The following is a 27,490-nucleotide window of genomic DNA, read 5'->3' on the forward strand; positions in this document are numbered from 1 at the left end:
GTGTCAAAGGGCTTTACAAGCCCACTTCTAACAAAGGAAATAAACACCCCATTTGCTAATTGCCGCCTGGGCATTTGTCATTGATCTACTAGGGTCACCCAACCAAGGACTTGCATATTAATGTCAGAGGATGAATATTTGGTCAATGATGAATACTGGGTGATAATTAGTTTATCATGCCCACAGTGTTATTTATTACAAAGAGAATGAGAAAGTAGGCCAATAAATGTATTGCTGTTGACAAATCGCCCCGGCAAACATTTAGGTCCACTTAAGTGGGATTTCCCAATGGTGTGGGTTGGGAGTTGGTTGGAAACATAGCCTGCTTGCCATTACATAGCAGGCATTCTGTGAACATTCTACTTCCTCTATTCTTAAAAGGATCCCTCGCTAATGTAATAAGTCTTGTATGCCTTAATATATTATAATTGCCCTATATAACTAAACTTAAATATATTGTTTGCTTTAGAAATAGTTCATGTAAAAAACAACTTCCTAAGGTTAATATGAGCATCAAAACAACATTTTAAATCTTTATTAGCACATAAACACAGGGCTGGACCACACATGGACAAATGACATAATCAACTGGCAAATTGAGTAAAAGATGAACTAGTTCTAAAATAAATCAAATATTTGTTTTAAATGTGAGTTATAGAGGGCAATTATAATGTATTAAGACAGTAAGACGAGGACTGGCACAGAAATCCTATCAAACATCAAGATGCATAAATGCAGTATGAAGTTGCCCTAATAAGTTAGAATAATGAACAGAACATGTCCATTGTTGTGTCCGATCGGACCTATAGCACACAACAAACGGTAACACCATGAACATTTTGTTCAATTTTTGTTGTCGTGGTCTTGTGGCCCCCCGACTTCAAGTCATTTTACAATTGTGGCCCCCTGCCTAATAGAGGGGGGTGGAAATGTATATAGTTCCCTTCACTCTACAAAAGAGGGATGTGGACATAACTTACACCTGCTCGTTACCTACCTTTGTATGCATCTCATCTGTCTGTACTCTGGAAGTGAAATAGTATTTGTCAGGTATGCTTCTCTGATATATGCTTCAAAATAAAATAAGTAAAGAAAAAAGACAAATACAAGAAAGCAAACATGATTTTTTTTTATTGAAACAGTTTACTGATAAATGACAGATGGTTGTCATGAAACTTTCATGTTTAATCTAAAAAAATCATGGGCTAAAAAGTCATACGTGGTACTTAACATTGAATAGCAAGAGAATCCATGCTTCGGAGCAGACACTCAATTCACAAAGAAATCAGGCAAAATGCCCTTTTGATTTCAATAAAAAATATTAAATCTTTTTTCCACTCTATCCATCTTTACATGGTACAGGTTTGTTCACTTTTTTTAATAATATAAAAACGCTTAATACTGATTGTGAAACACTGGAATTAATTTACAAAACATAATAATAATTATAATATTAATAACAATAACAAACAATAATAACAATAACCATTAGATTTCAAAACAAAACAAAACAATTGAATGTGGAGGAAACCAGTTACAGCTGTTGCATTTTGGCCCACACAAACAGCAAAGTGTTTTTTTTTCTTTTTTGGAGGAAATACCAATTGGCATTTACATCTACCTGACACACAGTTACACACAAACACAGTATCAGGTCGTTGAGTATTTCTCTTTGCCATTTACAGTGTTATGGGCACAATGACAAGACACTCTAAGCATTCATGTGCCTCTGGGGCGGATCACACTCATTGACCGATCAAATCCTTTTTCCACTGTCAATCAAGTTCGGTGGGCCGTCAGTGGCCCTCGTGAAAGTGCCATGCTCCTCCAGCACACAGGATAGTAAAATGATAAGTAAAAGTATAGGAACCTTTTTTTAAAGTGTCTCAGCATTTAGAGGAAGGGAAAAATCTGCCAGGGGAGAGGAACTTGTATCCGTTGCCGGCAGGTAGTCTGATAGAGCGCGCGCCGGGGCTACTGCTAGTGGAAATAGTGGGAGAGGGGGCCACCTTCCTGGGGTGGTGTCCATTGGACGAGTTCTTGCTGCCCCTGTCTAAAGACTGCAGCCCCAGCTCCCGCAGCTCCAGGCTGTCTTGGGTGTCAGTAGGGGAGCAGTGGCGCGGGGACAGGTTCAGAAGGCTCAGCACATCCCTCCTGCCGGCCAGGGGACCCGGAGCGCCGTGGATGCCCCTGACGGGACGCATGTGCTGCTGCTGCTGCTGGGCAGCAGCGTTGGCCCAGAATGTCTTCAGATTGTGGATGGCTTGGACCTTCTCGTCGATGACCCCTCTCCTTAGACGGTCCAAGTCGGGGGTGTCGGCCGACGTGGAACAGGCGGAGCCGGTGGAGGAGTAGGACAGCGCAGGGGACGGGGCGCTGCCGGCCGGGGACTGGTGGCCCGAACTGGGGGAAATGTTGCTCGGAGACCGAGAGATGTGGCCACTGTACGGGGAACTGGGGTACTTGAGTTTGAACTGTGCGTCCAGAGTGGGAGAAGGGTGGCTGCCCTCCTTCTGGGAGGACTCAGAGACGGCGGGGCTGTTGTAGCCGGAGCTTATCTTCTGCAGGGAGGAGGAGCGGGACGGAGGTTTGGGCCTCGGGGAGGACTGAGCGCGGACGCTGGCGCTGCTGCTCGGCCGGCTGAACGCACTGGTCTCCGAGGAGCGGAAGGCGCTGCTCCGAGACGCCGCCGCTCCCTCTGCCCCGGCCCGCTGCAGGCTGCCCACCGCCCGCAGATGACTCTGGGTCTCCTCCAGGATCTTCTGGGCCAGCTCCTGAGGGTCCAGAGGGACCGTCTTCTCTTCCTGGGACTTGACGGTGCTGTCCGTCTCTGTACTGGACTGATCCGACTCGCCCGTGTCGGAGCTGCTCACCTTGCCGACCTTCTGGAAGGGCGAGTTGGGGCTCGGCACCAGGCAGGTTTTGACCGGGGAGGTCGGGGTGCTGACGCTGCCCCTCGACGACACTGATACAGCATAGCCTCTCCCTGTTCCTGAACTGGACGCGGCGGACACCCCCCTGCCTCCGCGGTGATGGCGCTGGCTGTGGCCGGGCGGCAGAGGCAGGGAGTCACAGTGGCTCCCGAGTGGCTCGCTGCTGATGATGGAGAAGCCCTCGTACTCCTCCTCCTCCCCCCGGCTCCCTGCTGCCGCGGCAGCGGCCCCGTGAGGCGAGGAGCGGCTGCGGGGAACGTGAGGATGCTTGTGAACGGAGTAGTGTGCCGTGGCCCCGCTGCGCTGCCGGTGGCTGAGGAAATCGCACTCCGACTTGGAAGCGAAGCTCATAGAGGAAGCTACGGAGCTAAGGCTGTAGACAGAGATGGCGTCTGAGGCCAGATTGTCCAGGCAAGGAGGAGAGAAAGGCAGGCTGGGATATCCCATGGGCAAGGGGTTCGATACAGACTGAGCAGAGGCCAGAGATTCGAGAGAAGATGAACTGTCCAGACTCAAGCGCTTGGGCAGTTCTGTTGAGTCTAAAAAAAAAAAGATGAAGAAAAAACATGGTGAATAATCTAATGTACCATCATGGGACTAGTGAGATGAAGAGGATTTATGCAGATATAATGTGCATGAAGATTGGCTTATAGGCCTACACGTTTTGTATGGTACTTACCAAATAGTGCCAGCAGAGACTGCAGAGCAAAGTGCAAGGTGCGGCGGTTGGCTAGCTTGCCTGTTTTCAATACCACCTCTTCTTGGCCAACCTCACACAGATCAAATCCTGCACACACACAAGGGGACAACAGTCGGCACTGAGATATTCATTTCACAAAAAAGGCAAAGAAAAGAAAAGAAAATTAACTGCTTATTTTTATGACTTTCTGCCCAATTGAGTCATTGCCAATTCTGCCCTCTGTAATGTACTGTGGTCCCTTGTCACTGCCAAACTCCACTTTTGGAGGCCTTTAAGATGTAGAAAACCACATGCCTCGTCCACCTCCGATATACATGTCGAAGAGTTTCACCGTGAGAGTGAAAATCAATTCGCAATGCATGCAGATGTTCACCTTTATATCTCCATAGTTCTCCATTCATGCTGAACAGGTGCCTAGACCAACCAATAAGAGTTGCTCCAAGTTTGGGTCCATTAACCCATTCTGAACGGGCACCCATTTTGGTGTCAGCATCATGTTATGCTTTAGCTATTTAAAAATAGCAGATCTACAAGCTCATATCGCGCCACCGAGTGGCGCGATACAAGCTTGTAGGTCTGCTATTTTTGAAAAAAATCGAAGAACGACTGACATTTTTAGAATCTGATCTCAGGTCAGAATGGGTTCGTCAGACCAGCGTGTGTCCAGTGGAAACCTCGTATGAATGGGTTAAACGAGCGAGTAAAATGGCTCGCCCAATGAATGAGGTAGTTTGTGAGCAGCTAAGGACAGAGATACAGTACGTCTGGGTGAGTAATATGCACAGGGGGAGCAAGTGAATGCGTGGGTGGAGATTTTCTGTGCCCTTTCCAGATCTTTAATATAGCTCAATAATTCCCACCACCCACGAACAGTCGAACACACAAAGTGCCAAGCCAAGCTGCACCTCGTCAGCAGCTCTACGCTACATGGACAGCCCAGTACTCAGACAGATATTTAACTACATTAACACATTCCATCCGTAAGAAACGTCTGGAAACGTCATAGGGAATCGAACCGACGTCTTAGCGCATCCTCAATGATACCAGGCGAGAGAAGAATATATTCAGTCCGACTCTCGGCCACCGTACTGTACTTCGCGCTCTATGGTCATATTAGCTTCCCGTTGACTTAGCCGTTAGCGCGGCAGAAAGAATGCCTCGTCTCTCCTAATCCAGGGCGCTCTCCGTGGTTTTGATCTGATGGATATACTAAGCGCTTCATTTCTGCTCCTCATCCGCCTCTCGTTCAAAATATGAACGCTTTTTGGATCATATATCGTATAGATAAAAACGATAGCAAGGTAATCTAGCGTGTCTAATGTGTGTGTGTGTGTGTGTGTGTGTGTGTGTGTGTGTGTGTGTGTGTGTGTGTGTGTGTGTGTGTGTGTGTGTGTGTGTGTGTGTGTGTGTGTGTGTGTGTGTGTGTGTGTGTGTGTGTGTGTGTGTGTGTGTGCGTGCGTGCGTGCGTGCGTGCGTGCGTGCGTGCGTGCGTGCGTGCGTGCGTGTGTGTGTGTGTGTGTGTGTGTGTGCGTGCGTGCGTGTCTGTCTTTGGACGGTCCTCACCTAGGGCAGCCAGAAATTCATGACAACCTGGCAGTCGCCATAGCTGGACACTAATGGACACCTGAATGGGCAGCAAGGAGAAGTCCTGCTCTTTCTCTCCTGTCTGTAGTTGGACTAGCACCTGGTGGAGCTGGGGGAGAGAGAGGGGGGGGGGGGGATAAAGTGAGTGAGTAAATAATTACAGTTGGATTAAGTAACTTGACATGGTAACATGACTGATGGTTATATAATGCATTTGGGTTTGTGTGAAACTTGAACAGAAACCAAGACAATCAAAGAGGAAAAACCTGATTCGGTTTGTTGCTTCTTGTCACATAATGAAAAGTAATGATATCATCTTTCCCGGGGTACAACTAAGTAGCAGCTAAGAATGGCTTGAGCGTTAACAACTAAAGAGCCTTGGACTGTGAAGCTATAAAGGGGTTTTTCAACTTGAATCTCCCCATCCTGCCCTGCGGGGGGTTTACACATTGCCTCAGGAACAAGTTGCCCCTTTTATTTGAGGATTATTTAGCTTGGAACAGAGACACCTCTGTAAGAGTGACGTGTAATTGCCAGCCTGCTTCTGTCTGTTTCTTCACCATCATGAACGGTTTGTCTTAACCCCCCTGGGTCACCCTGAAACATTCCCCTGACCCTGAGTGAACCGTCCGTGGCTGTGAACCCAAAAGACACTCGTAATCTCGCCGATCTCTCTAACTGCGGGAGCTATAGCGGTGGAATGGAAAACTCTGGAAAAACAATCACTTCAAAAGGCAACTATTTCTACAACTGCATTGTACTGCATGCAAGACAGCGGAGCGACATTATTAGACATCAAAGCATATTCTGAAACAATTCATGCGGTTCATATTGTTTAAATATGCAGTTTCTCAGTAGGAGGAAGATGGAGAACGGTGGGGTTGGGTTGGGTGGAGTGGAGTGGGATGAAGAGATGCATGGGGTGGGTCAGGGCACACTTACCATAGCCACCATATTTTTAACAGCCTTCAGAGCGCAGGTTAGGGGCAGGGGAGAGAGAATAGGCTTTTTAATTGCATGCATTACAGGCCATTCACAAAGGAAAGGGTTCACGTTAACACAGGAAGGAACACAGTTAACACAGAATGCTGTTGTGGAATATGTTATCATCACGTGATTTAAACAATATTACACGAGAGGGTGTGCTTTACAGTCATTAATGCACACCTGTCTTGCTATCGGCTCGTTCCGTAAGCAGCGCAGAAGTGCCATTTATGAGTGTAATATTGCGATTATACAACAGTTAACCTTAAAAAAACACGTCAACTCAATTTCATTATAACTAAGATATTCGCTAAAACATGTTTAATGACAGATGTAGCTACTACAACCGAAAATATCCCTAGAAAATCACGAGACTTAGCACAGCTGATTTTTATGTTTTGATTAGGTGTTCCATCATGCTCGTTTGAAGCACGGTGTGTGTGTGTGTGTGTGTGTGTGTGTGTGTGTGTGTGTGTGTGTGTGTGTGTGTGTGTGTGTGTGTGTGTGTGTGTGTGTGTGTGTGTGTTTACCAAACTTTGTATGCATAGTGCCATTAGGCCATTAAGGCCACAAAAGTACCTCCACTACTACAACGTTTTCACAGGACGTTTTACTAATATAACTTTAACTTTATAATGGAAGTCAAAAGAGCTTGGTTTGTGCAGAAACCTTGCCCAAATGTGGATATGTCATAGATGATTGATGTTACAGATGTTACAGACTGAAGTGGAGGCACAATGTGGATTCGGAGATCTTTGGCTTATATTCCACGAGCTGAAAACGCGACTCTAGAGTGGTACCATGTTATCTTACCCCGCGTTGTTGTTGCGGTTATTGAGTTGACAATGTGTTGCTTTGCAATATGTGTCGATCAGTGTTTCAGCCTCGTTATTGCCTGGTTGAAATAGGTTCTCTCTCTCCCTCCCTCCCTCCCTCCCTCCCTCCCTCCCTCCCTCCCTCCCTCACTCCCCTTCCCACACTCCATCCAATGCTGAGCAAGTTTTGTATACTGTGCTGTATGTTAAATTACATTATGAGGCGCAATAATCCCTATAATCTCCTACTAATCGCACACCACTTCAATGCAAGCATGTGACAACAAACTTAAGCAACATACAGTTAATTCTTCGCCAATCATGAGCTACAGGGAAACAAGACCCCAATTGTTGGTGAGACTTTGTACACGCTTCGTTTGTAGACATTTCAACTCAGATTAACCCATTCTGAACGGGCACCCATTTTGGTGTCAGCATCATGTTATGCTTTAGCTATTGAAAAATAGCAGATCTACAAGCTCGTATCGCGCCACCGAGTGGCGCGATACGAGCTTGTAGGTCTGCTATTTTTGAAAAATCGAAGAACGACTGACATTTTTTAGAATCTGATCTCAGGTCAGAATGGGTTCATCAGACCCAGTGTGTGTCCGGCGGAAACCTTGTATGAATCTGATCTCAGGTCAGAATGGGTTAAGCCATAGCTTTAGCCTCCGCGGTGCGCCACGGTGCCTAACCAGTCCTGACATACTTGCAACCGAGCTATCTGGGTAGAACACCGATGCTTTGTTCTGCCTCTCACCGGCTTATCAACTCAAAGAAACATGTGGGCCAGGTTTGCCTTCCATAGTTCTGAACACAAGCGTCAATCGCTTGACTTTTGAAGTAAAGACCAAAGTGAGTCGTATGAGACTTAATAATGTGGTGCTACAGTATGTGATGCTGCGTGGCGGTGCAGTGCGGTGCGGTGCAGGGGATAGGAGGGGAGGCCTACCCGGTTGATGAGCTGCTCTCCTGCCTCTGAAGCTGTGATGAGTTTGCACAGAGCCTGGAGAGCTGGGGGCGGCAGGCCTGTGGGGATGCCATCAAAGAAACACTTCATTATTCGTACAGTATACAGACTCTGCATTCTTTATGACCCAAGTGGTACAAAGCCTAAGCAGGTGCATTCATAATGTGGTAATACCGTATGAAAGCCGGTTTAGAGGACCAAGGGAGAAGAAGAAGCTATTATCGTGAAAAGAAAACTCTTAATGACAAGATGTAATATCTCATGCGGACCTATTATCTGCTTACATAATATAGAGCTAACTGAAGCTGTCCACACGCCTGTGCAATTTTGGCCATGTTTGTTGAGAACAATGGTTTAACGACCATTCTGAACGGGAACCCATTTTGGTGTTGGCATCATGTTATGCTTTAGCTATTGAAAAATAGCAGATCTACAAGCTCATAGCGCGCCACCGAGTGGCGCGCTACGAGCTTGTAGGTCTGCAATTTTTGAAAAATCGAAGAACGACTGACATTTTTATAATCTGATCTCAGGTCAGAATGGGTTAATCAGACCCAGTGTTTGTCCAGTGGAAACCTCGTATGAATCTGATCTCAGGTCAGAATGGGTTAAGGTTTGAAGGAGGGAACAACTAACTATGAGCCAATCCACGGGTCCACGGAGGTTCAAGGCTCTGATGAAGTTTGGGGTCATAATGGCGTCGTCTGGTGATCAGGCTGTCACGAGGCAGAGTGATGTCACGAGGCAGAGAGGTGTCACGAGGCAGAGTGGTGTCACGAGGCAGAGTGGTGTCACGAGGCAGAGTGCTGTCATGAGGCAGAGTGGTGTCACCACTCTATTCCCAGGTTGCATTTGGTTCAGTGTTAAATGGGCTGGTCTGCGTGCCTCGACACCTCGTCGTTCAACGTTCACACAATATAGCGGTGGAAAAAGCTTCACATCGCACGTCGCCTGATAAGGCTAATTAGTGTTGTAGTCGAAACCCACCTAAAGCGAGTCCATCATCATCTTTCGACCGCGGTCGAGATCATGGATTTCACAATGCCACGACGACAGACTTCCCGGTCCTTCATTGCCACCCCCAGTTCCTGCTTACTGATGCATGTGTCCCTATAGCGATGACATCAGGGAACGACAGTTTTCTACCTCTGGTCTGCTTTGAGGCAGGACTCCAGAGAAGAAGGGAAGATATAACCTCATTGTCAGCTCTGTAGCAGTGGCCGGCAAACTGTGTTCTTCTGGATCGGACTAGTGAAGAAACACGGGGGAGGTTGCCGTATATTAGATTAGTCGATGGGTGGCTCTTTGAGCTCTCATTAGAAGGCGGGTGTAAGTGCCATCCAACCGTTTCTCTAGTTTCTTTGAAATGTCTCGGAGCCATAGAGTAGAATCGGCTCAACGGTCGTCCTAAATATTTTTACTGTTAACATCTTACTAAGCTGAGATGACCAGATCTTATGCATGTCATTGCAGGCTGACCAGGCCATACCCTTCCTAGTTTGAAAGTCCTTTTGGGAAGAAGATATATATGAACCCAAATACTTGTAGTCATCAACCTGTTTCAGAACAGTGTTGTTAAGTGTTTTTAACACTTAACAACACTGTTTGTCATTGTTGGATTTGCATATATTTACGTATTCAGTCTTCGTCTCATTTAGATAAAGACCAACACATTTGGAGACCTGCTCAAGAGACTGAAGCGATTCTAAGTCAAGACCAAGTCTGGAGGGGGTCGAGATCGAGTCGAGTCGAGACCGAGACCAGATTTATTTTTATTCACATGAATTGGTACAGAAAGCGCGAGAGCTCTTCATCTATACTCCGCTACTTATTATTAATTATTACAAATAATGAACATTAATTTTGTGCAAATCTTTGAATATATATATGTTTTACTCAAATGGTTGCTATTGGAGGTCTCTGGAACAACATATTTTCAGATGGGGGTCCAAGGCCAAATACAAAAGGTTTGAGAAACAAAAGAAGTCTTTTCATGGTTGTGTTTTGTCTGATCTGAACGTGTAGTACCCAGGAGTGACTGCAGGGCGGCGCTGCACTGCTGCAGCTGGTCTGATCTATAACGGCATCGCTTACAGCAGTACGGCTCTCAAAGTGGGGTCCGGGGACCCCCAGGGGTCCTTGAGGGAGTTTCAGGGAGTCCCTATAAATGATAGATATAGGAACCAAATGGACCCTTATGGGTCAGAGTGTACAATTGATTTTACAATATATCAATTTTGGTCCCAGAGATAGAAATGCCATTAAAATGGGGGCCAGTAGCCTAAACATGTCCCTTAACCCATTCTGAACGGGAACCCATTTTGGTGTTAGCATCATGTTATGCTTTAGCTATTTAAAAATAGCAGATCTACAAGCTCATAGCTTGTAGATCTGCTATTTTTGAAAAATCGAAGAGCGACTGACATTTCTAGAATCTGATCTCAGGTCAGAATGGGTTCATCAGACCAGTGTGTGTCCGGCGGAAACCTCGTATGAATCTGATCTCAGGTCAGAATGGGTTAAAGGGTCCTTGGCATATCTTATTCAAATGGGGGTCCGCGTGCTAATAAGTGTCCAATGTCCATTTGGGGGTCCTTGACATGAAAAGGTGTGAGAACGTACCCAGCAGTGACTGCAGCGTGGTGCTGCACTGTACCGTACTGTAACGTACCCAGCAGTGACTGCAGCGTGGTGCTGCACTGCACCGTACTGTAACGTACCCAGCAGTGACTGCAGCGTGGTGCTGCACTGCACCGTACTGTAACGTACCCAGCAGTGACTGCAGCGTGGTGCTGTACTGTACCGTACTGTAACGTACCCAGCAGTGACTGCAGCGTGGTGCTGCACTGTACCGTACTGTAACGTACCCAGCAGTGACTGCAGCGTGGTGCTGCACTGTACCGTACTGTAACGTACCCAGCAGTGACTGCAGCGTGGTGCTGCACTGTACCGTACTGTAACGTACCCAGCAGTGACTGCAGCGTGGTGCTGCACTGTACTGTACCATACTGTAACGTACCCAGCAGTGACTGCAGCGTGGTGCTGCACTGCACCGTACTGTAACGTACCCAGCAGTGACTGCAGCGTGGTGCTGCACTGCACCGTACTGTAACGTACCCAGCAGTGACTGCAGCGTGGTGCTGCACTGTACCGTACTGTAACGTACCCAGCAGTGACTGCAGCGTGGTGCTGCACTGTACCGTACTGTAACGTACCCAGCAGTGACTGCAGCGTGGTGCTGCACTGTACCGTACTGTACTGTAACGTACCCAGCAGTGACTGCAGCGTGGTGCTGCACTGCACCGTACTGTAACGTACCCAGCAGTGACTGCAGCGTGGTGCTGCACTGCACCGTACTGTAACGTACCCAGCAGTGACTGCAGCGTGGTGCTGCACTGTACCGTACTGTAACGTACCCAGCAGTGACTGCAGCGTGTTGCTGCACTGCACCGTACTGTAACGTACCCAGCAGTGACTGCAGCGTGGTGCTGCACTGTACCGTACTGTAACGTACCCAGCAGTGACTGCAGCGTGGTGCTGCACTGTACCGTACTGTAACGTACCCAGCAGTGACTGCAGCGTGGTGCTGCACTGCACCGTACTGTAACGTACCCAGCAGTGACTGCAGCGTGGTGCTGCACTGTACCGTACTGTAACGTACCCAGCAGTGACTGCAGCGTGGTGCTGCACTGTACCGTACTGTAACGTACCCAGCAGTGACTGCAGCGTGGTGCTGCACTGTACCGTACTGTAACGTACCCAGCAGTGACTGCAGCGTGGTGCTGCACTGTACCGTACTGTAACGTACCCAGCAGTGACTGCAGCGTGGTGCTGCACTGTACCGTACTGTAACGTACCCAGCAGTGACTGCAGCGTGGTGCTGCACTGTACCGTACTGTAACGTACCCAGCAGTGACTGCAGCGTGGTGCTGCACTGTACCGTACTGTAACGTACCCAGCAGTGACTGCAGCGTGGTGCTGCACTGTACCATACTGTAACGTACCCAGCAGTGACTGCAGCGTGGTGCTGCACTGTACCGTACTGTAACGTACCCAGCAGTGACTGCAGCGTGGTGCTGCACTGTACCGTACTGTAACGTACCCAGCAGTGACTGCAGCGTGGTGCTGCACTGTACCGTACTGTAACGTACCCAGCAGTGACTGCAGCGTGGTGCTGCACTGTACCGTACTGTAACGTACCCAGCAGTGACTGCAGCGTGGTGCTGCACTGCACCGTACTGTAACGTACCCAGCAGTGACTGCAGCGTGGTGCTGCACTGTACCGTACCGTACTGTAACGTACCCAGCAGTGACTGCAGCGTGGTGCTGCACTGTACCGTACTGTAACGTACCCAGCAGTGACTGCAGCGTGGTGCTGCACTGTACCGTACTGTAACGTACCCAGCAGTGACTGCAGCGTGGTGCTGCACTGCACCGTACTGTAACGTACCCAGCAGTGACTGCAGCGTGGTGCTGCACTGTACCGTACCGTACTGTAACGTACCCAGCAGTGACTGCAGCGTGGTGCTGCACTGCACCGTACTGTAACGTACCCAGCAGTGACTGCAGCGTGGTGCTGCACTGTACCGTACCGTACTGTAACGTACCCAGCAGTGACAGCAGCGTGGTGCTGCACTGCACCGTACTGTAACGTACCCAGCAGTGACTGCAGCGTGGTGCTGCACTGCTGCAGCCGGTCCCCGGGGTCCGCCGTGGGGAAGAAGACGGCGGCGGGGATGGCGGGCGGCGCCGTGGAGTCCAGGCGGAAGCCCACGGCCGTCAGCAGGGCCTGCCAGCCGGGCACGCCGCCCACCTTGTTCTCCACGCTCTGCTGGGACGTGTACATGGAGTTACGCTGGCCGTTCTGGATGCGCTGCAGGGACTTCTCCACCTGCAGACAGAGAGGGAGAGCATGTGTGTGAGAGCCCGTCACCATTGGCACTATCCGTGTGTGTGTGTGTGTGTGTGTGTGTGTGTGTGTGTGTGTGTGTGTGTGTGTGTGTGCGCGTGCGTGCGTGCGTGCGGCAGGATGTGTGCCTGCATGCACAAGCGTGCGCGTGTTACTAGTGCTGTATATACATCAAAGCCAGCCACAGATAGAAACTGAGGTTAATTAGGATGAGGAGATCTGTATGCCTGTACTGTACGTGTGTTTGTGTGGTTCTGTAATGAACCTGGCGTCTGTTACTGTAGGTGTCATTATCAGCTATTTCTTAACCCATTCTGACCGGGCACCCATTTTGGTGTTAGCATCATGTTATGCTTTAGCAGCTCTACAAGCTCATAGCGCGCCACCGAGTGGCGCGCTATGAGCTTGTAGGTCTGCTATTTTTGAAAAATCGAAGAACGACTGACACAGAAACATAGCTTTATCAGAAAACTGTCAGGATGTAGAAGACGTTTATAGAATCTGATCTCAGGTCAGAATGGGTTAAGTCACATGCGTGCGAGCGAGTGTGTGTGCATGCGTGCGTGCGTGCACATGCGCCGAATGTCTCACCAGGTGGAGTAGTACTCTGAGGGCATCCCGTGCTCGATCCGGATACTGCAGGATCTCAGCCAGAGCCTGGCCAATCAGGGACGAGGGGCTGTTCAGTTTGACGTCATTGCCAATCAGCATATACCCTGGACAAAAACAAAACAAAATAAACTTTATTCAAATGTTTGAAGCTTAAATGCTGACATAAGTGGTTGACAATACTCAAGTTTTTACTCGTTGCATATGCAACTGTTTACATGGAACCTGAATAAAAGTATCCTCGTTTCCTCAATTGTTTACATGAACAAACTTGTATTCCAAACTCTGAGTAGTGTTCGGAATAAAGTGTTAACTTTATTATTCTGCATTTCTATTCTGTATTGTGGAGTGCCAAGTGGAATATATCTGTCCATGTAAAGGCAGCCATGTCTCTGACCTGCCCAGTTGGAGGGGTGCGAGTACTGCTTGCTGCTCTGGACGGTCTTCATGGCGTCCGCCAGCGCGGCGCTGGCCTTGGTGCCGTTGAGCAAGGCGGTGTAGAGCGCGTGGACGAAGACCTTGGAGGCGGCGACGGGCACGGGCCACAACGACACCAGAACGCACTGAGCCCCGGCTGCCAGGAAGGCCCTGGTGAGACCCACCACGCCGTCCGCTGTCACCTTGCTGCTCGACTCCTGGTACGACCTGCATGTGCGCGCGCGCACACACACACACACACACACACACACACACACACACACACACACACACACACACACACACACACACACACACACACACACCTTTGTATTAGTGTGGAAGACGCAAGAAAATATTATTGCTTTCAATTCCACATGACCTAAGAGGTTGTGACTTTAGCCACTTAATAAACCCAATAAACCCCCGTTTCTGTTTTCAATCTACATTCAATATCTTCGAGAATAACCAATGGACAAGTTTGTGAGCTATTTTCAGCAAAGGTTTTCCCAGAATAATACGTATGCTGGGGTTTAAGTGGTTAAGCATTATTTATTACAATAACAATAGCTACAGTAAATATATGACAGGGAGGAGACGCATGCACACCATTAGACTGTTGTGTTATTTGCAGGCTATAGCGGTCAAAAATAGCTTAGTGCAGCTTTAAACCTTCTAGGCATGTCTTACCCTCGCGTAGCCAGCCTTCATCTGCCTTTGCAATGCAAACTGACCCAGGCAGATTAAGTCTGGCCTCTCTCAATTGTGGGAGGACGCGAAGTAGGGTAGTACCAACCAAATTAGTCTGGAACCAGGCCATAACCAACCAACATAGCAGTAACCATTTTGTGCCCGTACTGGCTAAATATGGCATTAACCCATTCTGACCGGGCACCCATTTTGGTGTCAGCATCATGTTATGCTTTAGCCATTTAAAAATAGCAGATCTACAAGCTCATATCGCGCCACCGAGTGGCGCGATACGAGCTTGTAGGTCTGCTATTTTTGAAAAATCGAAGAGCGACTGACATTTCTAGAATCTGATCTCAGGTCAGAATGGGTTCATCAGACCAGTGTGTGTCCGGCGGAAACCTCGTATGAATCTGATCTCAGGTCAGAATGCGTTAAAGAATGTTTTTTGTTTTTAGGGTAACTGTTGTGTTGTGGCGGTTCCATGATCTCCCCCAGTCCCCAGGCCCCCCGTGTCCCCCTGTGTCCCCCTGTGTCCCCCAGTCCCCAGGCCCCCCGTGTCCCCCTGTGTCCCCCTGTGTCCCCCAGTCCCCAGGCCCCCCGTGTCCCCACTGAGATGAACTAAACCCGGGTTAAAAGGCCCCCCGTGTCCCCACTGAGATGAACTAAACCCCAGTCCCCAGGCCCCCCGTGTCCCCACTGAGATGAACTAAACCCGGGATAAAAGGCCCCCCGTGTCCCCACTGAGATGAACTAAACCCCAGTCCCCAGGCCCCCCGTGTCCCCACTGAGATGAACTAAACCCGGGTTAAAAGGCCCCCCGTGTCCCCACTGAGATGAACTAAACCCCAGTCCCCAGGCCCCCCGTGTCCCCACTGAGATGAACTAAACCCCAGTCCCCAGGCCCCCCGTGTCCCCACTGAGATGAACTAAACCCGGGATAAAAGGCCCCAGGCCCCCTGCCCCCAGTCCCCAGGCCCCCCGTGTCCCCACTGAGATGAACTAAACCCGGGCTAAAAGTTCATGGTGACGGCCTGGGAGCCCCTCAGTCAAGCGGGCTGCGCTGCTCTGATTGGTTCTAGGTCTACCAATAGAGTCCATTTGAATCTTTTTGTAACCGGCCCTTGGAAAAAGGAGCGGTGAGAGAGACTAATATCCACGCAGTATGGCTATGGAAGGCTAGTCTTACCCCAGTTTGACAGGCAGCCTCAGGTCCAGTATGGCTTACCCCAGTACCACCAGTTTGACAGGCAGCCTCAGGTCCAGTATGGCTTACCCCAGTACCACCAGTTTGACAGGCAGCCTCAGGTCCAGTATGGCTTACCCCAGTACCACCAGTTTGACAGGCAGCCTCAGGTCCAGTATGTCGGCCGCAGTGAGCAGGAACTCCTGCAGTGGCGGACTGTCACAGATGCTGCCGGCGTCGCTGCCGTCGTCCTGCATGTGGAGAGACTCCGGGATGTTGTAGCTGCTTCCCAACGAGCCCTTCCTGCCTCGCCCGCCGCTGCCTCTCCTCCCGCCTCCGGCCCCCCTCCCCCCCGCCGTCCCGACCCCTCCTGCGTGCCCGGCGCCCGTGCCGGCGCCGGGCACGCTCTCCGGGTTGGGCGTCAGCACCAGAGCGGCCAGCTTCCAGGAGATGTGCGTGGCGAAGTGGGCGCATTCGGCCTGCGTGAGGGCACTCATGACTCTCTCCTTGGTGGCGACAGGGCCGGCCAGGGGCTGGCAGCCCAGGAGCTCTGCCACCATGAGGGCCTCCTCTTCGGCCGAGGGCATGGGACCCCACAGCCAGCGGTCCATGACAGGGGACGGCAGCCGAGGGTTGCCCACCACAGCCGCCATAGAGACACCGCCGCACGGAGCCGGCCCCGGGCGCCGCGAGTGAGGCTGGGGGGGGGTCATGAGTATGAGTAAGCGATAAAGCGGTAGTCGCACACATTTATCCTAATATAAATTGAAATCACCTAAGCATACATAGCTTGCTGTTTGGCATAAATTAAAAAAAAATATATATATATATATATTTCTGTTTCTCGGATATCGGGAGGTGTAGTTACAGACTCTATAATAGCATTCTGGGAGGTGTAGTTACAGACTCTATAATAGCATTCTGGGAGGTGTAGTTACAGACTCTATAATAGCATTCTGGGAGGTGTAGTTACAGACTCTATAATAGCATTCTGGGAGGTGTAGTTACAGACTCTATAATAGCATTCTGGGAGGTGTAGTTACAGACTCTATAATAGCATTCTGGGAGGTGTAGTTACAGACTCTATAATAGCATTCTGGGAGGTGTAGTTACAGACTCTATAATAGCATTCTGGGAGGTGTAGTTACAGACTCTATAATAGCATTCTGGGAGGTGTAGTTACAGACTCTATAATAGCATTCTGGGAGGTGTAGTTACAGACTCTATAATAGCATTCTGGGAGGTGTAGTTACAGACTCTATAATAGCATTCTGGGAGGTGTAGTTACAGACTCTATAATAGCATTCTGGGCGGTGTAGTTACAGACTCTATAATAGCATTCTGGGAGGTGTAGTTACAGACTCTATAATAGCATTCTGGGAGGTGTAGTTACAGACTCTATAATAGCATTCTGGGAGGTGTAGTTACAGACTCTATAATAGCATTCGGAGATTGTGGAATGGTTGTCTGGCTACGCTAGACTAGGTGAACATGCAATTTGCAGGAACAGCTGGCATACTCTGTCATACTTCAACGTAACATAAGGAACAGCTGGCATACTCTGTCATACTGTCATACGTAACATAAGGAACAAGCTCGAATAAAGTCTATGAGCATAAACATTTTTTTTACATTTTTTATCAGAGAACAATTTTTCATCATTACAATTCAGAACAAATTGCGTTACGATAATACTATACAAGGAAGAGTCACATTCACATCCAAAACCTGAGGAGGCCAGGTGCTGGATTACAATTGGTCCACGAAAAGAAGAAGAAATATTATGTCCACGTTTTGAATCAAACTGGTCTTCCTTTGGGCAGAGGAAGCATTGATCAAGGGAATGGGCTCTATACGCACACAGAAGACCTCTTCCTACTTCCTGGGCCCCTCCCCTACTTTCTTCACAGGTGTTACCGATGATACTAATTAAGGCTTTGTTCCATTTAGTGTACAGGAGTTCTCAAACGTTTTCATTTCAAGGACCCCAATAATAACTCTGAGTACAGACCTGTGTCCATGTGGAACCCACTCAAAGGACACTTTGAGAACCACATGGTGTAGCAAAGGGTTTCCAGTGAGCCAACATGCACAATAGCAGCACCCTGACTCTGTTTGACGAGACTGGAACAACCAAGCCCCCAGAACGACTGTCCAACGTTAAAGCTGCCACTACCTACTGGCCAAAACTGGAACTGCAGCACGTTCATGGAGGTGGATGGACGTTCAGTGACGTCATGTGCGCAATGCCATGTGCGTAACGCAACTTCCGCTCGCTCGAGCCATTGAGTTATAATGGTACTTCCGGCAGTCTCCCGGGTGCTTCAAAACGCCACTGAGCAACTTCTATGGAAATGAATAGCGGGGGGGTGGGGCTGTCGCTCCCGGTCCGCACTCTATCCTTTATAACTCTATAAGAACAACAGAGCCGTCATTAGTATCATCGGTAGCACAACGTTTTTTTGTCCAAAAGGGCGTGTATGCATAGAGCCCATTCCACGTCATCACAACAACACAGGTAAATCATCATCAGAGATCTGAACGAGACGTGAGCGACAGACCAACCTTGGAGCTGGCGCCCAGGCCGTGGATGGAGGGCACGGCGATGAGGCTGAAGCGCTCGTACAGGTACTCGTTGGAGGAGCTTCCCTTCAGCAGGGCGAAGGGGATGAGGTACAGCTCCCCTTCCAGCACCATCACCAGCTGCCTGTGTCTGCCCACGGGCCCACTGGAGTGCATCAGACCCTGGGCACACAACAACATACAGTTAATACCACCACGAGCTGCCTGTGTCTGCCCCACGGGCCCACTGGAGTGCATCACAGTGTGGTACGGTAACACGACCGCTCAGGATTGCAAGAGGTTGCAGAGGACCATTAAAACAGCAGCTAAAATCATCGGCACTACAGAATTACCCAGTCTCCATAACATCTACACCACTCGCTGTATGAAAAAAGCCCATAACATCATGGAAGACACCAGCCACCCCGCAAATACCCTGTTCAAACTACTCCCCTCCAAAAAACGCTACCAGAGCATCAAATCTCGTACCACCCGTCTCAGTAACAGTTTTTACCCCCAGGCAGTCAGGCTGCTGAACAGCTGACCTTGAACTGTATTGCACTTCACTTCACTTGCACTTTTCTTTTCCTGTTTTTGTCTTTTCTTGCACTATAGATGTTTGTTTATGTCCTGTGTACGTAAGACTGAGAGTGCTCTGAGCTAAATAAATTTCATTGTATGTATACTCTGTATCTATACAAATGACAAATAAACCTGAACCTGAATCAGGCCCTGCATGAGCACATAGAACACAGCTAACACTGTCTGTGTCTGCCCACGGGCCCACTGGAGTGCATCAGACACTGGGCACACAACAACAACAACACAGTAAATATAGCGCCACCCAAACACACATATTACAAGGATGTCCGGCTGAACTCTTTCATAGCGCGCACACACACACACACACACACACACACACACACACACACACACACACACACACACACACACACACACACACACACACACACACACACACACACACACACACACACACACACACACACACACACACACACACACACACACACACGCGCACACACATACTATAGACTATATAGACTATAATGCATTATAAGTATGTTCATAACCCATTATGGGATACCAAAAAACTAATCTTAGCCCCACATATTCCCACACAACACAACAGTGGTCCCCAAGGTGATTCTTAAGGCCTGTTCATATTCCAGGCTTATAGGTGATAAGCTGACCGGTGGTTAGTAAAAACAGAGAGATTTGTTTGGGTGAGCGCTGAGCGCTGAGTCGCTTAATAATAACACAGCGGGCGTGACGTCATGTTGTAGTTTTCGGTGGTCACCTTAACCCATTCTGGGCGGGATGGACACCCTTTTGGTGTTAGCACTATATGTTATGCTTTAGCTATTGAAAAATAGCAGATCTACAAGCTCATAGCGCGCCACCGAGTGGCGCGATACGAGCTTGTAGGTCTGCTATTTTTGAAAAATCGAAGAACGACTGACATAGAAACATTAGCTTATTCAGAAAACTGTCAGGATTTAGAAGACATTTTTAGAATCTGATCCCAGGTCAGAACGGGTTAACACGTATGAATAGGCCTTTTTAGTCAACAGGGTGTCGGCCCCTGCCGGTTCCCAATCAGTTGAGAACCCCTGCATGGAGGCAGTACTCACCCCCTCCATCGGAGCGATGAGCAGGTCGTACAGGGCCCTTAGGGGGGGCTTGCTGAGGTTGCTGGAGCGCCGGGGCAGGGAGGAACAGCCGTCCTTGGCCGGCGACACGGTGTTGCTGAAGAGGCTGGTCATACTCTGACAGCTCCTGCACACCAGCACAGCACAACACGCAGAAGAAAAGTGTGAGAACACACAAGGTGTAAAAGAGCCATTTCTTTGCTGGTTGGTTTGTTTCTACTTTCTTTTCTTTTTTTTTTCACTTAACACATTGAGTACGCCGACTGCCTTCAAAATATAGGCTATAGAATACCGGAGGTGTCTGATCGCTTTTACTTTGAAAGCCATGAACCAGAAACACTTTCCTAAAAAAGTTGACTTTACAAAGTGACCTCAACATCCCCGATCATCTTAATATATTGTTTTACGCTCCAAAAAGCGTTCATATTTTGCGGGAGAGACGGATGAGGAGCAGAAAATAAGTGGCAGCATATCGCTCTATTCATCACCACGGAGAGCGCCCTGGATTAGGAGCTACGAGTCATTCTTTCCGTCTCGCTAACGTGGGAGTCAATAATAAGCTAATAGTTGCACTGAGCGTTAGCATACGGCAAGCGAAAAGCGAAATGCCAAAAAAATAAATAGGAAAAATTCTGAATATTAATATCTCGCCCCGCATCGCTGGGATGTCGCTAGGACGTCCTCAGACGTCCTTAGAACTCTACTCTACTCTACTCTATGACGTTCTCAGGCGTCCTACGTGCTGTAAGTGTTAATTTTTATTGAAGGAAGAACAGACAAGATTAGAAAACACAACTGACAAGACTATACGGAAAGAAAAAGAAAAGAAAAAAGAAAAAAAGGCTGCATTTTTCATATTACAAAAAACATTCAATGAAATCCTATTGCAATATCGCTAGGCTGAGAGAAGAGATTCCACTTTTCCCACTTTTTATAGAATTTATCCTCTTGTAGTCTGAAGTATGAATGTTAGTTTTTCCATAGCATACAGTTCCTCAATAATGTCCATCCATTGATCTTTCGTTGGTGGGTCCTGCTGGCACCATAGCGTCGTGTGATTGCTTTTTTACTTGCTGCTAAGAGGATCTTGATTAAATATTTATCATGTATTAGAAACTCTTCAGGGATATTTCCCAACAGTAGAAAAGGAACAGACATTTGTTTCTACTTTTGATGACGTCACCTAAAGGGGGCGCGTGGTCAAGGCCAAGGTTGGCCAGGTTATTTAACCCATTCTGACCTGAGATCAGATTCATACGAGGTTTCCGCCGGACACACACTGGTCTGATGAACCCATTCTGACCTGAGATCAGATTCTAAAAATGTCAGTCGCTCTTCGATTTTTCAAAAATAGCAGACCTACAAGCTCGTATCGCGCCACTCGGTGGCGCGATATGAGCTTGTAGATCTGCTATTTTGAAATAGCTAAAGCATAACATGATGCTGACACCAAAATGGGTGCACGGTCAGAATGGGTTAATCATGTCTCAATGAGGCACAGGTGTTGCCGACGTGGAGGCAAACGGTTTTTTTTACTGTGATGAGGAGGGCTGGGGGTTGTTTTACCGTTTAGCTGACTGTTGATTTATTTATTTATTTGTATAAGCTTTAAGTTACAGTGAATAAGTATACTGTAATTTCTTTTGAACTCAGTGAACATTTTGGACACACATCTAAAGTTGACCATCGGCGGCGTCGAGCAAACCAGTAGCCAAAGTACAGGGACTTTGATGCTACACAAAATGTTTTCCACTCTGCAGCCGTACCACTTCCTGCTGTTAAAACACACTGGAGACGTAGTGCGTTTTCAGTTTGCCATTGCCTCTACGTCCAGACACTGACTCGTCTGTCCTATCATCATATAAAAAGTTGGTGTTCAGATGTATTGAAGCAGGACTTTTCATTATTCATATTTCCAGACATTCAATTACAAAGCTGTGCAATTCAGCCTTGCCGAGCCGGGTTTTACGCGGTGCTTTGTAGACCGGAGAGAGATATCTCGACCTTCAAATCGAAAACAAAAACAAATGCAAAATCCAGGAGCAATTGTCATCGACCGAACGTAATATCCCAGCCAATACACCTCGCTGTGATGGGAGGAAAGGTGAATGAAGGTAGTAGGGAGCAGACCGACTGGACCGTGATCAGAACACTGGACCGTGACGTGGCGTCAACTCCGGGGGTGCACAGGAGCAGAAGAACCCACTGGCAAAATAATAACACAACACAACGGCTCTTTTAAGAGCTAATAGCAGCCAGCCGCAGCGCAAATATGTGTGGCTGCACCCACTGCCGTTATAGGAACCTTCCGCCACTGCCGTGACCAGAACACGGGCCTTACGACTACATTTCTACATGAAACACACGAGTAAAAAACACGGTTCTCTCATTACCAGGAAACACCATCTTGATATTGATCCAAAGGCATTTAATTTAGGAGCATTTTCATTTGTCTCTAGGTGTTTTCCATGCTACAAAAAAACGAAGAAAAAAAACAAACAGTTTTTGCCATTAAAAGTTGTACAACGACATCTAATCTAATCTAAATGTCCTTATGATTTAATGTATCCCCGGGGCATGCAGGCCAGGGGAATGAGACTCTGGACTGCATTCTGCAAACAAATTACAAGGATTGCACGTAAATAGGAGTCTTACGTTATCAGACCCCTCCTCCCACCACCACGAAGCTGTACAACATCACGCTAGCCGTTAATGAGATCTGGAACAGTGCTGAAGAAGTAGCCTAGTTGATGGCTGCTTGCTGCATCGTGTTGCATCAGATATGGCTTCTGGTAAAGATGCACACACACACAGCAGTTCCTGTGGGCTGTGTGTGGATAACACACTGCGGCAGGAAAGGAGCGGCTGAACCCACTCAATCCTTGTGGATCATCTTTCTCTGTCGTGACAGATGCTCCCGTGTCTGTCAGTGCCATAGACTAGGAGGTATAGAATGTGACAATGTGCAACCATAACGGATGTCCTTAACCAGCAGCATAGAAGCAGGATGAATGGCCCCTCTTTGAGCTTTATGTGTCAATGGCTGGTTCACAAAAGAGGCACTCCCGTTCCCAGTAGTAGCAGCAGCAGTGTGAGAAGGAACGTCCCCACTGGTGTCCACTAGATGGTGCTATGATACCTCGTGTAGATCTGTAAGTTGGGCTTTGTGTGGCGTGAAAAGCAATGAAGCCGAGCAGAATGAGAGAGGTGAGCGACTCCTCTTCCATCACTCTCTCTACTCAACCAGCTTGTGTCCTGATAAGGACCGATTGTACACACACACACACACACACACACACACACACACACACACACACACACACACACACACACACACACACACACACACACACACACACACCAGGACATTTCCCAGTCGATGCTAAAGGAGATAGCGATGCTCTGTAATGCATTGTAAATGAGTGTGTCTCTGTGTCTTTCCTCTCTTTCCTGAGTTCCTGAACTAAAACAGCAACACGTTGAGCGCTTGCCGTTCTGCATTCAGCCAGCCCTGCTGTATACAAATGGGGTCTCTCTCCGCTGTGTCGACAGGGAAAGACTGACAGCTCCCTACCAGGGCTGAGACACACGCCTCGGTGAAAGGCTATGGTAATGGTGGCCCTTGAGGTGTAAGCCGCCAGTGTTGTGTGCACACAGAGACTAGCCCATTCTGACCTCAGATCAGATTCATACGAGGTTTCCACTGGACACACACTGGTCTGATTAACCCATTCTGACCTGAGATCAGATTTTTCAAAAATAGCAGACCTACAAGCTCGTATCGCGCCACTCGGTGGCGCGATATGAGCTTGTAGATCTGCTATTTTTCAATAGGTAAAGCACGACATGATGCCGACACCAAAATGGGTGCCCGGTCAGAATGGGCTAGAGAGAGAGAGGGAGCTTTATGGGCACACTTGTCACTGTTCTCCATCTGCTGCTGCACCCACAGTCTCCTCCAGGCTTCTTTCTGCCCCTGATGCCAACAGACATCCATCCTGCCCTCCTGCTAGCCCTAGGCCACGGGCACCCCTCCAACCTCCCAATGCTCCCTCTCTCTCCCAGAGTCGTCTCCCTCTCTCTCTCTCTCTCTCCAGGGCTTTGGCATGGGCTGCCACAGGAAAGCAAACAGCCATTTGTTAGCCTGACAAGAGGAGCGGTGAAGAGAGAGACAGAGACACAGAGAGAGAGAGAGAGAGAGAGGGTGTGAATGTGTGTGTGTGTGTGTGTGTGTGTGTGTGTGTGTGTGTGTGTGTGTGTGTGTGTGTGTGTGTGTGTGTGTGTGTGTGTGTGTGTGTGTGTGTGCGTGTGTGTGTGTGCGCGTACATGTCTTGTATGTGTCAAGTGCAGAAGGAGACGAAGGCATTCAAGGCAAAGAAAAGACTAAAGGAGCTCTGGAGACTGCGTGGGGGGGGGGGGGGGCGGGGTCCCCGGCTGGCTGCTTTTGGATTTGGGTCGAATGCTCAGCTGAGTTAAAGCAGTGGTGGTTCCCAAACAAAGTGTGCTGCCGAGGCCCAGTGGTGTGCTGTGAGACTGCCCAGTCTCAAGTCCAGGTGTGCCTTGGGATTGTGTGACAACCACACATTGTCGTTGCATGGGTTAATCAGACCAGTGTGTGTCCAGTGGAAACCTCGTATGAATCTAATCTCAGGTCAGAATGGGTTAAGTGTCACGCTTCCAAGGAAGCCCCAGCCCATATATGGACTTACAGGACACTTTTACTTACATTTGACATAAACAATGAACCGACATGACAGTTCACAAACAAATGAATAACCAACTAAATCCACCCAAGATTCTTACATGGCAGATTACATAATTATAATTACTAGCCCTTACCCGTTGTGAGATATTTGCCACCCCCCCCCCCCCCCCCCCTTGTGGCCGTGGGGAGTACTGTGCCCGGGTGCGTTTGTAATTGACTAATCAATTCATTAATAATCATTAATGTGTCAAATCGAAAAAATGAATATGGTCAATGCCTGTGTGAAAAGTGGGAGTGATTGGTGCAGGCAGTAAGGAGTTACGGCAGTGTTTCTGACAGACAGACACACAGACACAGACACACACTCAGACATTGTTAGAATTATAGTATGATGATACAACATTAAATAAAATACACCATAAAATAAAATACACCATTGGGCATACTAGAAAAAAAGTTATGAATTTAATTTAGCCTACTAAATCAGTACTCTGTGCGTTCACTCATTTCCCAACACAGAAGCAATTAAACGAAAAGTAATTTCAACTCTCAACCTGCTGTCTCAATTATGTACATTATGTCATAATAGGTGAGAATCATTTGAGATATCGTTGCTGTTGGATAAGGAACCTCTTATCTCCATATTTAACAATTCTTCTACATTCTCAATTGTGTAGACTTCTTGTAAATTAAGTAATGCAGATGTTTAACATAATTTAACTCTTATTTTCTAAATAACTTTAAAAATCTTTATAAAATCTGTATAAAATGAAACCAAATGGACCCGGGAGGGTTCTATAAGGGTCTCTTAGGTTACCAGCTTTCCATCATTTGGCTGCAGGGACCACCTGGAACCCCCTGAAGGACCACTGGTGGTCCCCGGACCACTGGTTGAAAAACCACTGCTGAAAAGTAACAGTATTGGACATAATATGAGGTTTCCACCAGACACAGACAGTCAGAGACGATAGGCTATTTTCACTGTGAATACAGGTGAGAAATGTTGACCTGCCCACTGGTGTGCCTCGAGTTCACACAAGCTTGCAAACCACTGAGTTAAACAGCCAGGGTGGAGGAGGTGTTGTGAGAAAGGTGGACCTATACTTGGCTCCCCAAGCCACAACAACGGCGTTCCAACTTTTCCAAGCTAACCCGATTCCCCTAATCTGCTATACGTAACAAGCTTGGAAGCCACTGGGAGTCCTTGGCATGATAAGTGGAGAAATCTTGTTTCTGCACATGTTTGCTGACACCTGCATTTAGGTTTTCCAGGAATATACTCATTATGCTGTCAGAGCAAGTGAAAAAATGCATTTATTTAGAATTTAAGGGAGCTAGACATACAACTGGCCTTGAAGGAGTTTTTAGTGCATTATAGTAGTTGACCACTGACATTTAGCATTGACTAGAAGGCAGTGTTTCACAATGGTGATGTCCCTATTTTGGACATTAAATGTATGTGAATTGTGAATACAACAATGTATAAAATCTCTATCTACAAGCTCAAAATGTGCAACGCGTTGTGAGCTTGTAAATTGGCTATTTTTCAACTCGTCATACCACAAATAGTATCTGTATAGGATCCAAGTGGTTGAATGAAGGATTATCAATGATTGCGAATGCAATGAGCACTAACTATGAGACCCTGCAGATCGTGTCTGTATGTCTGTCTGTGTGTGTGTCTGTCTGTCTGTCTGTCTGTCCCGCTGTGACACCACCCGCCCGCCACCAGAGGGCGCAGCTGTAGCACACACACACACACACACACACACACACACACACACACACACACACACACACACACACACACACACACACACACACACACACACACACACACACACACACACACACAGTAGAAAACTTAAAAAAATTACTAACTAAAAAGAAAAAAAAAGTAAGTAATTTATTCTAATTGTTGTTATTGCAATTTACGAGCTGCGTTCGCTTCCCGCGTTTGCGCGTCTTACTTGTAATATTAGACAAGCCGATCCCACACAGACGACCTTCGCACGTACATCGTTCTCACACCTTCCTCTTGGCAAACCGCCGTCGCTGCCTGGATCGGCGCCGCGCAGACATTCTCTCTCTCGCTTTGATGGAATTAACTCAATTGTCTTAATTGTGTGGCTAATTACGGAACACTACAACCACTCTAACCCCCAATATACCCGCGCTCACTGAAACACAGCGAGCAGGAGAATAGATAAGGGAAAGTGAAATAAAGGCCAGCCTGAATATCCAAACCCCATGATGTATGACTTAAAATGACAATGAGCTTTTCTCCGGTCTCCCCGCCCCCCCCCCTCGCTTTGGCGTCTATACGACAGATGATAGAGTAGGCTCCTATTAAAGCACGGGGAGCTTTATAAGTGGAGATATTTTTTGGGAGGGAGGAAGGAGAGGGGGGGGGGGGGGGCATGAATGAGGGGATTATTACCGACAACCCATTAAAGGGGCTTAATGAGAACCGAGACTCAATTAATGCTGGAATTACCCCCTCATCAAAGAGCAGCTCGACTGTGGACGAGGACATCGAAATGTGACCCAGGCACAGCATGCGCACGCACGCGCACATGCGCGCACACACACACACACACACACACACACGTGCGCGTACTTGCATACACACACTCACACACTCACTCACACACACGCACGATTTCCATTACCGGGCAATTAGTACAATGTAACACATCATTGTAGCACACACAAACCTCCACAATTGTGCCACACAAAATCCTAAAGTAGCG

At 48.0% G+C, this 27,490-nt stretch overlaps 1 protein-coding gene across 1 annotated transcript; it reads right to left on the minus strand.

The window, feature by feature from the left end:
* Positions 1 to 1,115: 1,115 nt before the first annotated feature.
* On the minus strand, positions 1,116 to 24,029 carry LOC310871888 (tetratricopeptide repeat protein 28-like; the record flags this gene model as incomplete). Its single annotated transcript, XM_083783525.1, has 11 exons — positions 1,116 to 3,472; positions 3,613 to 3,720; positions 5,197 to 5,326; positions 7,969 to 8,045; positions 12,643 to 12,877; positions 13,487 to 13,611; positions 13,902 to 14,149; positions 15,936 to 16,495; positions 18,363 to 18,542; positions 20,015 to 20,159; positions 23,950 to 24,029. The coding sequence occupies 11 exons, from the start codon at positions 24,027 to 24,029 to the stop codon at positions 1,887 to 1,889; spliced, it is 3,474 nt and encodes a 1,157-aa protein (XP_083639651.1). The 3' UTR covers positions 1,116 to 1,886.
* Positions 24,030 to 27,490: the final 3,461 nt, after the last annotated feature.

The sequence above is a fragment of the Protomyctophum parallelum genome (genome assembly GCF_964188405.1).
Source record: "Protomyctophum parallelum genome assembly, chromosome: 15".
In the NCBI taxonomy this organism is placed as follows: domain Eukaryota; kingdom Metazoa; phylum Chordata; class Actinopteri; order Myctophiformes; family Myctophidae; genus Protomyctophum; species Protomyctophum parallelum.